This window comes from Onthophagus taurus, chromosome 1 (assembly GCF_036711975.1).
Source record: "Onthophagus taurus isolate NC chromosome 1, IU_Otau_3.0, whole genome shotgun sequence".
Classification (NCBI taxonomy): Eukaryota; Metazoa; Arthropoda; class Insecta; order Coleoptera; family Scarabaeidae; genus Onthophagus; species Onthophagus taurus.
This window is the reverse complement of record NC_091966.1, coordinates 42,417,299-42,434,464: the sequence shown is the minus strand read 5'-3', so window position 1 is coordinate 42,434,464 and position 17,166 is coordinate 42,417,299. Positions and strand designations below refer to the sequence as shown.

At 30.0% G+C, this 17,166-nt stretch overlaps 1 protein-coding gene across 2 annotated transcripts in view; it reads right to left on the bottom strand.

Moving 5' to 3' along the window:
- Window positions 1–434: 434 nt before the first annotated feature.
- The window catches only part of LOC111420128 (cyclic GMP-AMP synthase-like receptor), a 41,383-nt gene continuing 24,651 nt past the window's right edge, over window positions 435–17,166 (bottom strand). The window contains exons 2-9 of one of the 2 annotated variants that reach the window (XM_023053045.2): window positions 17,024–17,163; window positions 1,883–2,142; window positions 1,659–1,821; window positions 1,455–1,598; window positions 1,122–1,400; window positions 888–1,071; window positions 762–836; window positions 569–709 (exon numbers count right to left, since the gene is read on the bottom strand). In XM_023053045.2, coding sequence (XP_022908813.2) covers window positions 663–709; window positions 762–836; window positions 888–1,071; window positions 1,122–1,400; window positions 1,455–1,598; window positions 1,659–1,821; window positions 1,883–2,142; window positions 17,024–17,137 — 1,266 coding nt within the window. In that variant the 5' untranslated portion in view covers window positions 17,138–17,163 and the 3' untranslated portion in view covers window positions 569–662. Of the gene's footprint in view, window positions 837–887; window positions 1,072–1,121; window positions 1,401–1,454; window positions 1,599–1,658; window positions 1,822–1,882; window positions 2,143–17,023; window positions 17,164–17,166 lie in introns of both variants that reach the window. The other variant, XM_023053044.2, reaches the window with a different exon arrangement.

Below are 17,166 nucleotides of genomic sequence, written 5' to 3'. Positions count from 1 at the left end.
GACATTTTTAACCGGAAGTTGACCATAACTCCATTAATATTGAAGATAAATATGTCGTGTTTGTACTCATTTTAAAGGATTTTTAATGAAGATTACAAATATGACAAAATTGAGGTTGACATTTTAAACTTGAAGTTATTTATCATATAAAAGAAGTTTTATAACTGAAGTTAATCTAGTGTTAGTCACTTTCTTTTTATTTTTAACGCGCTTTTTGGGTCATCTCACATTGATTCCGGAATTTTTCCCAAGTTTCTTAATATTTCTTTTATTAAAAGAGAGTGCTCTTAAATTTTTACCTGTAAACTTGTAACACTTCGTCCTTAATTTCATTTTACAACTTTTACAAAATAAATGTTATTAAATAATGTAAAATGTTATATTAAACATATAGACAACAATAACATAATGGTTTTCATGAAATAAATAAAATATTAAGAACAATGAAGAATTTATTGTTAATCTAAAAAAATGGTAATTTCAATAAGTCATAACATACAAATATAGTTGCCACTTTTATAAATAACTTAATTAACTTCTATTTTAAACAGTCGAATTTATTTTAATTTCAATACATTTTACCCTATCACTTAAATCACACATCGTAGTCATTAGTGATTGTTGCAATTTAATCATTACATTTAATTTTTCGTTTATATCTTTTAATTGCTGTTGGGTTTCGACTTCATTTTCTTTGGTAGAGTTTGATCTTAAAACATCAGAGTCATTACGAAAACTTAATTCGCTTACTTCAGATTTACTCAAAGCACGTTCTGGCGATTTTTCTTTAAACGCAGAAAAATATTCTGTTAAATGATTCATCTCTTGTTGATCCACTAAAAAGATTCAATCGTAATTAAAAGTACGCAATTAAAGAGGTGATTTACAAAAAAATTTAGCAACGCTTAACGGATCTGCAGCGCCGTTATCGATTTTTTTAATAATATTTCCCACTTTGTTGGCGTAATTTTCTATGATTATAGGTTTTATGTGGCCGATCATGTTGTAGGTTTCGTCCCAATAGTAAGGAATTCTTTTCTGAGTTAAATAAGAATGATACACTTTCAACATCTATAAAATAAAAAAACGTAACATGTTAAAGATAAACTTTAAAAGGTTACCTCCATGAATGTAGTGCTAACATGCGAAGTCCAAAATGTTGAGTCGCGTTTATTATTACCAATTTCTAATAAAAAAATAGTTTTTAAAAAATAACTAGACATATAAACGTGATTTAATTGATCTCGAAGTTTTTTTAACAATTTCAAAGCTGGTTTAAGCGATTGTTTGTTTCTAATTAATTCTCTTTCTTGTATTTGAAAAGACATTCTCCAACAACGGCCGATTAAACCATCATTAGGGTTAGTGTAAGGTTTCTTTGGCACAATAAAATATGTTGGCTAAAATATAAATGTTAATTTAAAAAAAAAAATCGTTGATGATAAAAATCTTACGGAAGATGTTGAATTTGGTTTAATATTACAATGAATTGGCCAATTATTATCGAAAACGAAACACGGAACCAAATCAACATCCATTTTCATATCTTCATTATTAATTTGTAAAGTAAAAGCGGGTCCTCCCGTTACAACCTTAATCTAGAAACGATTACAAAATTTAAATGTTAATTTAAATTGAAATTTTTGAATTTTTATTACGTAAAAAGTTGTATTTTCGAATTGCGATGTTTCGCAAATAAATTTGTATTGATCTCCGCGTTTTTCATATTTATTCATCGTTTTTGTTATTACACTATGCATCCATTTTTTTACGCGATCCGTATCTAAATAATTTTCGTCATCAAGAAGTTTAGGCAAATCACTAAAAGAAAAAGTAATTAAAAACGTTTTTAATCGTAAAGAACGAATATTAAATAATTTACGTATAATAAGATTTATATTCTGGTTGCTGTTTAAATTTCTCCAACTCTGTTAATTTTAGTTTAACAAATCCGTGTAAATCGGATGGCGAAAGTTCCGGTTTGGCATATTTTGGAATACTCATAAGTAAATCGAGATCGTATTCTTCTGGTTTACTTATTTTTAATCCGTCATAATAACTTCCTCCGTAAAATAACTCTCGATAGAGATTTGAGAATAAAGGATTTGTTTCTTTCATCTTATCAATTATGGATCCAATTACCTTTAATAATTAAATTAAATTGTTTTTTACTTTCAGAAAAAAATTTTTTTGGTTTCTGGTTGAATTCTTATGCATTTAAGTTTCATAACAAAAAAAATTGAGGTTGATTGATAAGTGTGTTGCAACAATTTGGCAATGTCGCTCGTTCTGCTTCTCTCTGGATGTAAAGCAACACATAATTTGGATTCCATAAAGGACTGTTTGCACTCAATGTCATGGCAGAAAGATGCCTAGACATAAACCAGAACCACTACATTCTACATCTACAGTGTGTTAATTAATTATCGAACCCGACGTCATCATTGCAACTATGCAACCAATATCACAGTATTTATTTTATAATACACGATTTGCGTATTGCAATACCAGTACTGTGATATTGGTTGCATACTTGCAATGATGACGTCGGGTACGATACTTAATTAACACACTGTACAGGGTGGGCAAATTTGGGTGTTATTATAGGCTATCTCAGAAACTATAAGAGATACGAAAAAAGTAGGTGCCATGTCCCGGTCTCTTTTTTCGAGACTAACCCAATCCCGCAAACACCAAACCTCTATCTTCTTTTGTTTTTTAGTTATAGTCAAAAAGTCAAATTTTCGTAATTTCAAAAAATGCTCATATTTCGTTTATTTTTGAAATTAGAGGAATGAGGTTGATACGTTCTTAAGACACTTTTTAAGTAGAATATACTGCCGTTGAAAAATTTTAAAAATATTTGATGATTTTTGAGATACAACACAAAGTTGTATTTTTTTAAATACAAACTATAGTAGATTATGGTTTTACTGAAAAGAGCATATTTTTAGCTTTCCAATGATGTATTGCACGCATGGTGTATTTGGGGAAAATAAGCGTTATTTTTTAATTCTAAAATATTAAAGATTAATATTCAAAATTTTAATTATAGTAGGCGAGGAAAACGTTAAATGCCACTTAGTTACTATAGTAACGTGAGTTTACTGATCATTTCGTTCATGAATTTTTCGAAACGAGTTTCCCGCTTAAAAATTCCTCATTATTTTTAAATACATAAAGCGATAAAATTAAAAAATGATTCTTTGAAAATGATAGATAAGGCTCCATATCCCATATAAACATCGTTTCAATGGAAAGTCCACTGCTCAGTTTATGATCCCTAATCTTCCTCTATCTCACCCAATTTCAAAAGAAAAGGTTGCTAATATGAAAAAACTTCTAAATCGCATGGTTGGGGAAAACTGGTAAGATACTACCGAAGATTTCATTCATTGATACCCAACTGTTCTAACCTTACAACCAGTAAGTTTAGTAGAAGAAGATGACATAGTCTGTGACTGTTTACTTCCTGAAGTTGTTGTTCATATTTAATTATTCATTAATTAATACGTTTCTTGTATTTTTAATAAACAAACTTTATCTACTAAATCATTTTTATTGGTGAACAAAGTCAGGGATAAGACACTGAGAAATTTAAATCAACTATTCAAAGTTTTTAATCGTTGGTACAAAACCAACTTTATCCTGCATAAAGCTAGGTGTCCACTTGAGAGAAACTTCTGAAAGTAACTCTCGATATCTACTTTCAACTCTGTGTCCACTTGAGACTGTTTTAGCTTTCCGAGAGCATCTATAAAACTTCCGAGAGCTTCCTCTCAGACAGTTCTCTCAGGACCGTGTCCACTAGTGAAATGTGTCCGTGCTATGGAAAGTAAAATTTATTTTCTTTCAGTGCATAACATGAATGTAAACAAAATTGCAAAAAAAAAAAAACAAACTGAAAAAATAAAAAGAAGCTGTTGGGTGAAATCATTTTGATCATTAGATTGGATTTGGATTGGATTTTGGCGTAGATTAGAGCTGGGTGTCAACAAATATCAACATTCGTTGTCAAATTATTAGTTATTTGGCATACTGGATTCACAAAAAAGTGAACTCGATTGCTTTAATGGCACTTATAAATGCAAACTATAAGTTTATTGTCGTACACGTGATAGCTTAATAGTGGTTTGGCAGTATTTTGGAAAATTATTAGAAAATATAAACTTAAACGCCTCAATTGCTGTAAGAGACTAGATATTGCTGGCAGAAGACTAAGTACTACTAATGAAAGACTAGATGTTGCAAATGAAGCAGATTCTTCTTACAGAAGACTGCACACTACTACCAGAAGACGAAATACTGTTGGTAGAAGACTATATATTGCTGGCAAAAGACTAAGTATTGCTAGTGAAAAACTAGATATTGCAAATGAAGCACATCCTTCTTACAGAAGACTATACACTACTACTAAAAATCAAATACTTTTAGCAGAAGACTTAATTTTACTGTCAGAACATCAAATTATGTTGTCAGAAGTTACTATTACTAATGGTACAAATCCCGTTTAAATTTCTGTCCAATACTTGTTAAAATTGCATCCTTCGCTTCCCGATTTCTGTGTTCATTAGATGTGATATTCCAAAGAATTGAATTTTCTTCATACACTTCAATTAATTCAAATATTTCTTCTTGGGACTATTTTCTTTTAGGTGTTATCTTTAAACGTGTTATATTGAGAAAACTCGCAGCTACTCGCAGCAAAATTCGAACCTTGTTTGGTTTTTGACAGTTACTCTCACGATAGATAAATTGGGCGTGTCCACTTGAGTACAAATCTCAACGTGTTTACTCTCCGAAAGTTTGTGGGGACTCTCTGATAGTTACTCTCAGATGCGTGTCCACCAGAAAATATACTCTCGATAGCTTCTCTGGAGAGCATTTCTCGCAAGTGGACACTTAGCTTAATGGTACAAGACCAACTTGCTGTCATATTTGTGCAAAACCATACAGCAATTAGGTAGTAATTACTGTCCGAACCCGCCTACTATAATCAAAATTTTGAACTTTAGCGCTTACTATTTTGGAATTGAAAATTAACGCTTATTGCAAATGCACCATACATGCGATACATCATTGGAAAGCTAAAAATATGCTCTTTTCATTAACATCATAATCAAGTATAGTTTGTATTTAAAAAAATACAACTTTGTGTTGTATCTCAAAAATTATCAAATATTTTTAAAATTTTTCAACGGCAGTATATTCTACTTAAAAAAGTGTCTTAAGAACGTATCAACCTCATTTCTCTAATTTCACAAATAAACGAAATATGAGCATTTTTTGAAATCACGAAAATTTTACTTTTTGGCTATAACTTAAAAACAAAAGAAGATAGAGGTTTGGTGTTTGCGGGATTGGGTTAGTCTCGAAAAAAGAAACCGGGACATGGCTCCTACTTTTTTCGTATCTCTTATAGTTTCTGAGATAGCCTATAATAACACCCAAATTTGCCCACCCTGTACATACTCTGTAGATTACTAAATCCTTTTGATTTTAGATTTGGGAAGATCTGTTGGTTTATTCTTGCTGGTACTTTGCGTTCCAGTCTTTTTCCTAAATCAACAAAATTGATGTTGCAGTGGTTTTTAGCCAGTTTCTCAGCAAGATATAATGGAAGGGTTCTGAGGCGATTCTTATTAAAATAAGCTGGTCTTCCTAATATTGTTCTCATAGTCGAATTTAGTTAAATTTCGATTTTCTTCTACAGTATTCTGCAGCAGAATAAACCAGTGACAAGACAGGACATCGCAGTGTGGTTGCTGCGGCATTCCATGTAGAGCCGCAACGTCTTTATTGATGTTATTGCGAGTTCGGATTTTCGCAAATGTGCTCTCTAGATGCTTTTTAAAAGACAGTCCAAGGTGACGCCTACCTATTTGGGAGATATCTTGGTGCTGTAGTGTTATGTTATTAAAATTGACCTTGAGTCTCTTGGATGCCATTTTATTATTTAAAAAGAAGATGTTGACTTCTGCCTTTTTTTGGATAGAGATGATGTTTTCAGTAGTCTTAATCCATTTATGTTGGGCTATACAGGGTGTTTAGAAATTGGCGGATAATCTAAACATTCTACGATCGACTCTGAATCGAAAATCTTAATATTAAAATGTTGTTCTACTATGTTGCCAAATGTGTTTTTCATGAAGATATGTTAATGAAAAAATGTTAAAAACGAACTTTAAAGTTAAAGAAAATAACTTTTACAAAAACACTAGTTTTTAACATTCTTTTTATTCTAAATTACAGCTTATTTATCAACAGATATTGAATATTAATGATTATTTATGCACAACTTATACGAACTTTGAGAACCTCATGAAGACGAATGAAGCATGGTACAACATTTTACAATTAAGATTTTCGCTTTAAAATCGAACGACGAATGTCGCTACGTGTAGATTATCCGCCAATTTCTGAACACCCTGTATAGATATGTGTATAGGTTAACCCTTGTATAACGGATCAGTTTACACTCATGCATGGTGGCCAACAAAAGGAACTCACATATTCTTTATAAGACATATTATAAAAATGCTTCTTGTTATTCTTCATTTTTATCTTGTTTACAGTGTGTACAAATAACATTTACTATTTTTGTACTACATACAGTAAACTCAAATTTAGTACAGGTATCACATTTTATGGAATGACTTAAGTCACTTCCTCGACATTAATGACATCGTGTCGGGACACCGGTATCTTATTTGGTATTCCCTTTTCATCTATTTCATTATTTTGGCAGAAACATTTCCAGCCCAACAGTATTTTTTTATTCCAAATAATGGAATTTTATGCCGCCATGTCAACTCATAAACAATAAAAATAGCCATTTTCTAGTAGTTCTGTGGCAACTATACTCTTGAATGAGTTTGTCCAAGAGGTCAACTCCACATATTTGATACTCTTCGATTTATATCTGGTTGAATAAGTGACATGCCTAGTTTTTGTAAGAACATTTTCCTTGTATCAATCGTAGAAGGGGCGCAAGAAGAACTGAGCTCTGCGAGAGTCCGTTGTTTAGTTTTTTTCTGTTTGCTCATTTTGTTTCTCAGTGTTACGCATAAGTATCTGACTGATAGCATGTTGCCGATAAGTTTTATAATGATCTGGCATGGCACGATTCGTATGAGTTTATATCATTGTACGGATATCTTTGGATGTTTTGAGGTATCTTTGAAAGTCTGCTAAACACCTGATCGATGCTGCTTCTTTGTATTCTGAAACCAATTTGTTCGATGGATACAATTTCCGAGACTTTGGGATCAATCCTATTTAAGCTAAGTCTTGAAAATCTTATAGCAGCAACTTAATAATGCGATAGGACGATAACTTTTGGTCTACTCCAGAGGTTTATTCAGTTTTAAGATGGCTATTACTTTGAACAACTAACTTACCTAATCACCGAAAGCATTTTCGTCCAAGATGATCAAGAAATTCAGAGTGCATCTCAGCTCATTTAATATATTTCAGAGCCCTTCTTAGCTCATTTATTGTAAATTATTTTGAAAACTGAGAGCTGATAGATACATTTTGCCACAAGGTTTTAAGTGATTTTTTAACCTCCTTCGTAAGTTATGGGTTGCGAGGAGCTCTGAGCTTATGACTGGTAGCATTGAGGATTGTGACTCCTACCATTGCCAAGCGTGTCCGGGACAAGTACGCCAAAATTCCAAGAGGAGTCAGAAAAATTGCTAAGGAGCTGAATATCAGCTGTGAATCTGTGCACAGGACCGTCAAACATCGTTTGGGGCTTCGTAGCATTATGATGTAAAAATGTTGATGGAACAGATAAAAGCCAAAAATGTTGTGAACTTCTGAATGAGCGTGATCGGTACATTTCCAGAAAGGGGATTAACTCCCAAAAACTACCTTGATGAGATTTTGATTAAGGAGGTATTTCCTTGGAGCTAGTCTCACTGCAATGGACGCACTTGGACAGTCCAAAAGAACTCAGTTCCCGCACACAAGGCTAAGGTTACTCTCGACTTTTCCATGTGATCGACCCTTAAAAGCAAGGCCTGTGTTACTCCTCATAACAATATCGATAGTTTGAATTCGCCACGGTGGCTGCGTTCTTTAAGCGACTGCGAGCTGTATACTTCGAATTTTGATTGTACATTGTTTTCATGTCTCTATGTGCTGCTTTTATCAACATAAATACCATGCTATCGGACTTTCGCCCAACATTTTTCATTGCTGAGTCCCCAGAGTCCAAGTAGACTGGATATAGCTCAAGACTTGGTATTCTTTCTTGGCATTTTCTTCGTTATAACTGCTTTCATGATCTTCGATTCGTCTTATTATCTTGTGAAGCTCTTCAGAGAAATCCCACAAATTCGCTTTCCTGAAGTTCCATCTAGATCGTGGGATGGACCGTAGTATTAGTATTTGCATTCTAACCTCGAATAGCATTGGACAGTGTTGGCTAACCGGAAACTCCTTCAGCTCTCATCTCGTTATATGCGTTAAATAGTAGCGCAGCCACGATTATGATAATATGTACCTTATCTCTAGTTCCGATCTATCGCTTGCTATCTCTGTCTCAATGATAGAAACGTCTATGTAGTTCTCTCGAAGGATTTTTGAAAGATGTTGATAATTAGCGAAGCTAATTCCTTCTATATTAAGTTGGTAAATCCGAAGAGATTCTTTGTCATAAAGTCCTGATGAGGATTGTTTAGTATGTATAAAAATGGAAGTGTTCACTATTGAGAGAAGTAAAACGAGCGACAAAATTTGCTTTGTTGATTGGACCCGCGTTATACATCACTAAGACTTGACTAAGCGACATTTTATCGTTTTTAGAGATTTTCATGCTGTTTGGTAGATAAAGGTGTAACTTATCTTAGAAAAAATGCAGAATACCGAAAGACCTAAAATACTATTTGTTTTAAAGCATAAAGCTAAGCGTCAATCACGTTATACGATTTTAAATCTGATTTGCATCATACTTTTGTTTTTCACAACTAAACTAAGTCACTTCGAACCAGCTTCTGAAGAAGGTTGCAACATGGCATCCGAAACGTCAAACCTTTTCTTAAAAAATGCACGGCAAAATCCGAAAGTTGCTAGTGTTACCTCTAATTTTAGTTCAACCTTTAAAGTTAGTCCAAACTTGAGGCATTTATCTCAAAAAACCAAAAAGTTCGAACTTTCAACTTTTAATTTTGACATATTTGTCAACATCATAAAAAATCCTTTAAAATGAGTCCAAACTCGACATATTTAACTTTAATATTAATGGAAATTCTATCACTTCCGGTTTGAAACGTCAACGTCAATTTTGACATATTTGACATCTTTATTAAAAAACCTTTAAAATGAGTCCAAAGATGACGCACTTATCTCAAAAAACAAAAAAGTTAGAATAAAAAACATTAAATACGAAGTTAGCAACAATGAAGATAGCAATTTAATTTTTAAATATTAATACCAACCTTAATTTTTGATTTTTTTTGTTATATTTCCGTTTTTGTGACAAATTTTAACACATTTTATAAAAATTAAGAATATGTCAAAATGACATTGACATTTCAAACCGGAAGTTGCTTATATCTCGAGTAATATTGGAATTAAACGTATCATGTTTAGACTCATTTAAAGGATTTTTTACGACGATATACAAATATGTCAAAATTGAGGTTGACATTTTAAACCTGAAGTTAGTTATATAATAGATAAGTGAACAATTTCATGGTGTTCTTACATGATGTATTCTTTATTAAAAAAACCTTTAAAATGAGTCCAAAGATGACGCACTTATCTCTAAAAACAAAAAAGTTAGAATAAAAAAACATTAAACCCGAAGCTGGCAACAATGAAGATAGCAATTTAATTTTTAAATATTAATACCAACCTTAATTTTTGATTTTTTTTTATTATATTTTTGTTTTTGTAACAAATATTAAGACATTTTATAAAAATTAAGAATATGTCAAAATGACATTGACATTTCAAACCGGAAGTTGCTTATATCTCGAGTAATATTGGATTTAAACGTATCATGTTTGGACTCATTTTAAACAATTTTTCACGACGATTACAAATATGTCAAAATTGACGTTGACATTCTTAACCGAAAGTTGACCATAACTTCATTAATATTGAAAATAAATATGTCGTGTTTGTACTCATTTTAAAGGATTTTTAATGAAGATTATAAATATGTCAAAATTGAGGTTGACATTTTAAACTTGAAGTTAGTTATCATATAATAGACAAGTGGACAACTTCATGGTGTTCTTACACGATGTATTTTTTATTAAAAAAACCTTTAAACTGAGTCCAAAGATGACGCACTTATCTCAAAAAACAAAAAAGTTTGAATAAAAAAACATTCAACCCGAAGTTAGCAACAATGAAGATAACAATTTTTTAATGCGTTTGATGCAACAAGCTATTGCTACTTTTGTATCTCAAGTACAATAGTAATAATAATTAATTTAAATAAATAATTCAATTCAAATAGAATTTTGACACTTGAAAATGTCAAATCAAAACAATTGGTTGCTATGGTTACGCACTGCTACTGCTATTTTCTATATCAAATGAATGAGAAATAATAAAACTTTCAATTAATTTTTCTCGAAAATTTTCTTATGTAACCGATATTAATATTTATTGCACATAATTCAGAAAAAATTCTCTTTCAAATTCCGATATAAAAAATGGGGTGTTCCATTTAAAAAAAACTTCGATGACGTCATAACTCGTTTAAAAATGGCGGAAAAAATTTAAAATATACACCAAAAAATTGCAACAAATTTAAATCTTTAGACCCGTTTCAGCGATTTTTTCATAAATTGTTTATAATAATTTTATCGAATTTATCCGTTACTTTTGAAACGCACTGTATAATAGATAAGTGAACAATTTTATGGTGTTATTACATGATGTATTCTTTGTTAAAAAAACCGTTAAAATGAGTCCAAAGATGACGCACTTATCTCAAAAAACAAAAAAGTTAGAATAAAAAACATTAAACCCGAAGTTAGCAACAATGAAGATAGCAATTTAATTTTTAAATATTAATACCAACCTTAATTTTTGATTTTTTTTTTATTATATTTTTGTTTTATAACAAATATTAAGACATTTTATAAAAATTAAGAATATGTCAAAATCATTTCAAATCAGAAGTTGCTTATATCTCGAGTAATATTATTAGTATCATGTTTAGACTCATTTTAAAGGATTTTTCATGACGAGGATTTTTCAATATGTCAAAATTGACGTTGACATTCTTAACCGGAAGTTGACCATAACTTCATTAATATTGAAGATAAATATGTCGTGTTTGTATTCATTTTAAAGGATTTTTAATGAAGATGACAAATATGTCAAAATTGAGGTTGACATTTTAAACCTGAAGTTAGTTATTATACAGCCTGATTCAGAGTAAGCGCCTTATTTTTTCTTAGCCACACTATGGGTACTACTTTCAAAATATTTGGCAGTAATATGTTTTGGGTCATTCTCTACACCATGGTGATGCCACATTTTCAATTGGAAGAATTATTTCAAAATGGCGACTGTCAACTTTTTTTTTTAATGGAATGCCAAAATTTTTTTTTTATTATTGAGGTCCTAAAAACATTCTTTATACGATAGTATTTTGTTTTTCTTAAAAATTCATTTCTTTCCCCATCAAAAAGCACACATTTTAATCTAGTAGCGCATGAATGTTTTACACTCGATGTTATTTTTGTCCAAATATCAAGTAGCGCTAGACACAAAAGAAACAATTAAACTTTATTTTGTAAGTAATAAACATCTACTTATTTATTTATTTTGACAAAAATAACATCGAGTGTAAAACATTCATGCGCTACTATACTCTGTTTTTAAACCAGGAGGAGTAAACGCGTAAGTCAGATTTACACTAGGAAGAATCACCAGAAAATATCACTAGATATTTTGGCGGTAAATTTAAATTAATAATTGTTATTATTTATTTATTTACTTATTATTGTATTTATTTTCGTTTGTTATCGTCAACACTAAACATACAAATTAACATTGAAGTTATGAGTGTATTTATTTCAAAATATAATAAAGAAGGGTTTAAGAACACAAAATTTACAATAATGACACGAAACTGTCGAATTGTCAATAACCTAACCTTCAAATTCAAAATTGCCTGTGTGTGAACCTTCCTCGCATTCAACCAATCACGTGCAAGGTCAATCTGGTGACAAATTTAAAATACTCCTCCTGGTTTAAAAACAGAGTATAATTGCCAAAGAAAACTTCAAGGTATAATTAATGTTTGTAAACAAAACTAACCTTACTTAACATTCCTTCACGCTATAATTGACATTACAAAAGAAAACTTCACGCTATAATTGCCATTACAAATTGCCAAAGAATACTTCATGGTATAATTAATGTTTGTAAACAAAACTAACCTTACCTAACATTCCTTCACGCTATAATTGACATTACAAAAGAAAACTTCACGCTATAATTGCCATTACTAATTTCCAAAGAAAACTTCATGGTATAATTAATGTTTGTAAACAAAACTAACCTTACCGAACATTCCTTCACGCTATAATTGACATTACAAAAGAAAACTTCACGCTATAATTGCCATTACTAATTGCCAAAGAAAACTTCATGGTATAATTAATGTTTGTAAACAAAACTAACCTTACCTAACATTCAGCGTCTGAAGACACAGGGCTAAACCCGAAACTTAAAAATATACAACTTAGCGCTGAATAACAATTAAAACTAGAACTAACACTTGCACTAGAACTATCATATATATACTATCTTCTATATCGCTGACTAAGGCAGCAAAAGAGTGTAAACACTAGAGTGCAGATATATATATATCTGTCTCTGTCGTGCCCCCGTCTACTCAAGAGACATGCGTGAACACGTGGTGAGTACGCTTTTATCTTATTGGACGGTAAATTAAAAATTAATAGCAGCTGATGACCTTGATGTTTATAAAACACCAAATAAATGTTTGACATAAACATAACCTAAAATCTAAATATTTAGTTACGTATATTATAGGTTTGATGTGTATAATAACATAATTATTAACATATTTTAGGACTAAGCAATTTAAAATGTAATTATTATTTGTTAAGAAAGTGAAGAAAATTTGTTAAAAGTAAAATAAAAAGGAAAAAGAGTAAGGGAGATATTTTTGGGGCCTAAAAATTGGTTGAGCAGGTAGAAGGAAAGATCTCAGTGTAATAAAAAAGAATTCAAAGCCCTCCTATTCTTGAAACATTTTTCTTAAAAATTTAATTAATAATTACATCGATATGATGAAAATTTTATGATAGAATATTATGTACATTAAATAGTAAGTACCCTAAGTACATATTTTATATCTTTAATTAGTTATTACATTAATGTAACAACTTCATTAAAGGGCGTATGCTCACAAATTATGTTAAAAATTAATAACTATATTTTGGTACACATTTTTAATAATTACTATGTATATATGTATTAATTTAATTTTAAAGAATATAATGTTTAATGAACAACCTACATAAAGTTGATATTTAAAGCAATATTCAACGTCAATTTCACACAAAAGTACATATTATATTCTAATTTATTTGATGCATCTACGATAATTTATAATTAAAGTCAATTATCTACAATAATTGCATTTCAAAGCTGCATAAAATACGCGCGAAACACTTCAAACTCTTTAAAATTTACGATTCGTGCAAGCACCTTCACGACATGGGGCCACGAAAAAGATAAAACATATATCATTCCGTCTGCTTTTGATGGAAACGCTCGCCACTCATTGCTTAGATGGGAGTCAGCGATATAGGAGATAGTATATATATGAGAACTATACTCTGTTTTTAAACCAGGAGGAGTAAACGCGAAAGTCAGATTTACACTGGAAAAAATCACCAGAAAATATCACTAGATATTTTGGCGGTAAATTTAAATTAATAATTATTATTTATTTATTTACTTATTATTGTATTTATTTTCGTTTGTTATCGTCAACACTATACATACAAATTAATATTGAAGTTATGAGTATATTTATTTCAAAATATAATAAAAAAGGGTTTAAGAACACAAAATATACAATAATGACACGAAACTGTCGAATTATCAATTACCTAACCTTCAAATTCAAAATCAAAATTCAAAATTGCCTGTGTGTGAACCTTCCTCGTATACAACCAATCACGTGCAAGGTCAATCTGGTGACAAATTTAAAATACTCCTCCTGGTTTAAAAACAGAGTATAGATTAAAATATAAGGTTCCTTTTGGATGGGGAAAGAAATGAATTATTAAGAAAAACAAAATACTGTCGTAAAAAGAATGCTTTTAAGATCTCAATAATAAAAAAAAAAAGTTGACAGTCGCCATTTTGAAATAATTCGTCCAATTGAAAATATGATATCACCATCGTGTAGAGAGTGTCCTAAAACATATTACTGCCAAATATTTTGAAAGTAGTACCCACAGTGTGGCTAAAAAAAAATAAGGCGCTTACTCTGAATCAGGCTGTATAATAGATAAGTGAACAATTTCATGGTGTTATTACATGATGCATTCTTTATTAAAAAAAAACGTTAAAATGAGTCCAAAGATGACGCACTTATCTCAAAAAACAAAAAAGTTAGCATAAAAAACATTAAACCCGAAGTTAGCAACAATGAAGATAGCAATTTAATTTTTAAATATTAATACCAACCTTAATTTTTGATTTTTTTTATTATATTTTTGTTTTTGTAACAAATATTAAGACATTTTACAAAAATTAAGAATATGTCAAAATGACATTGACATTTCAAACCGGAAGTTGCTTATATCTCGCGTAATATTGGAATTAAACGTATCATGTTTGGACTCATTTTAAAGGACTTTTCACGACGATTACAAATATGTCAAAATTGACGTTGACATTCTTAACCGGAAGTTGATCATAACTTCATTAATATTGAAGATAAATATGTCGTGTTTGTATTCATTTTAAAGGATTTTTAATGAAGAAGACAAATATGTCAAAATTGAGGTTGGCATTTTAAACCTGAAGTTAGTTATTATATAACAGATAAGTGAACAATTTCATGGTGTTCTTACATGATGTATTCTTTATTAAAAAAACCTTTAAAATGAGTCCAAAGATGACGCACTTATCTCAAAAGACAAAAAAGTTAGAATAAAAAATATTAAATACGAAGTTAGCAACAATGAAGATAGCAATTTAATTTTTAAATATTAATACCAACCTTAATTTTTGATTTTTTTTTATTATATTTTTGTTTTTGTAACAAATATTAAGACATTTTACAAAAATTAAGAATATGTCAAAATGACATTGGCATTTCAAACCGGAAGTTGCTTATATCTCGAGTAATATTCGAAATAAACGTATCATGTTTGGACTCATTTTAAAGGATTTTTCACGACGCTTACAAATATGTCAAAATTGACGTTGACATTCTTAACCGGAAGTTGACCATAACTTCATTAATATTAAAGATAAATATGTCGTGCTTGTATTCATTTTAAAGGATTTTTAATGAAGAAGACAAATATGTCAAAATTGAGGTTGGCATTTTAAACCTGAAGTTAGTTATCATATAATAGATAAGTGAATAATTTCATGGTGTTCTTACATGATGTATTCTTTATTAAAAAAACCGATAAAATGAGTCCAAAGATGACGCACTTATCTCAAAAAACAAAAAAGTTAGAATAAAAAAACATTAAACACGAAGTTAGCAACAATGAAGATAGCAATTTAATTTTTAAATATTAATACCAACCTTAATTTTTGATTTTTTTTATTATATTTTCGTTTTTGTGACAAATTTTAACACATTTTATAAAAATTAAGAATATGTCAAAATGACACTGACATTTCAAACCGGAAGTTGCTTATATCTCGAGTAATATTGGAATTAAATGTATCATGTTTGGACTCATTTTAAAGGATTTTTCACGACGATTGCAAATATGTCAAAATTGACGTTGACATTCTTAACCGGAAGTTGATCATAACTTCATTAATATTGAAGATAAATATGTCGTGTTTGTATTCATTTTAAAGGAATTTTAATGAAGAAGACAAATATGTCAAAATTGAGGTTGACATTTTAAACCTGAAGTTAGTTATCATATAATAGATAAGTGAACAATTTCATGGTGTTCTTACATGATGTATTCTTTATTAAAAAAACCGATAAAATGAGTCCAAAGATGACGCACTTATCTCAAAAAACAAAAAAGTTAGAATAAAAAAACATTAAACACGAAGTTAGCAACAATGAAGATAGCAATTTAATTTTTAAATATTAATACCAACCTTAATTTTTTATTTTTTTTATTATATTTTTGTTTTTGTAACAAATATTAAAACATTTTATAAAAATTAAGAATATGTCAAAATGACATTGACATTTCAAACCGGAAGTTGCTTATATCTCGAGTAATATTGGAATTAAACGTATCATGTTTAGACTCATTTCAAAGGATTTTTCACGACCATTACAAATATGTCAAAATTGACGTTGACATTCTTAACCGGAAGTTGAGCATAACTTTATTAATATTGAAGATAAATATGTCGTGTTTGTACTCATTTTAAAGGATTTTCAATGAAGATTATAAATATGTCAAAATTGAGGTTGGCATTTTAAATTTGAAGTTAGTTATCATATAATAGAAGTTTTATAACTGAAGTTAATCTAGTGTTAGTCACTTTTCTGCACTTTCTTTTTATTTTTAACATGTTTTTTTGGGCCATTCCACATTGATTAAAAAAAATCGTCGATTTTTAATAGAAACCAGTTTAAAAGTACAAAATCAAACTCTAGATTATGTTCTTCGTCGTACAGAGACACCTGTATAATCGTAAAACATAAAATATCGTTTTTGTCAACATTATTCATTTGTCGCTTAGTCAAGTGATGTATAACACGGTCCAATTATGAATCCAACAACTTTTAATAGTTATTTCTGTATTAAAGAATAATTTTGGGATAAAAGTAAAAGTGAATTTAACTTACAACTTGATAGATATTATATTGTTTTTTCATATTTTCCGGGAGCGAAACAAAATTTTTATTAATTTCTTGTAGAACAGGCTCCATGAATACATAATTTTTCGCCTCACCAGCCATGATGGGATTAAACGTTCACAATTGCCCTA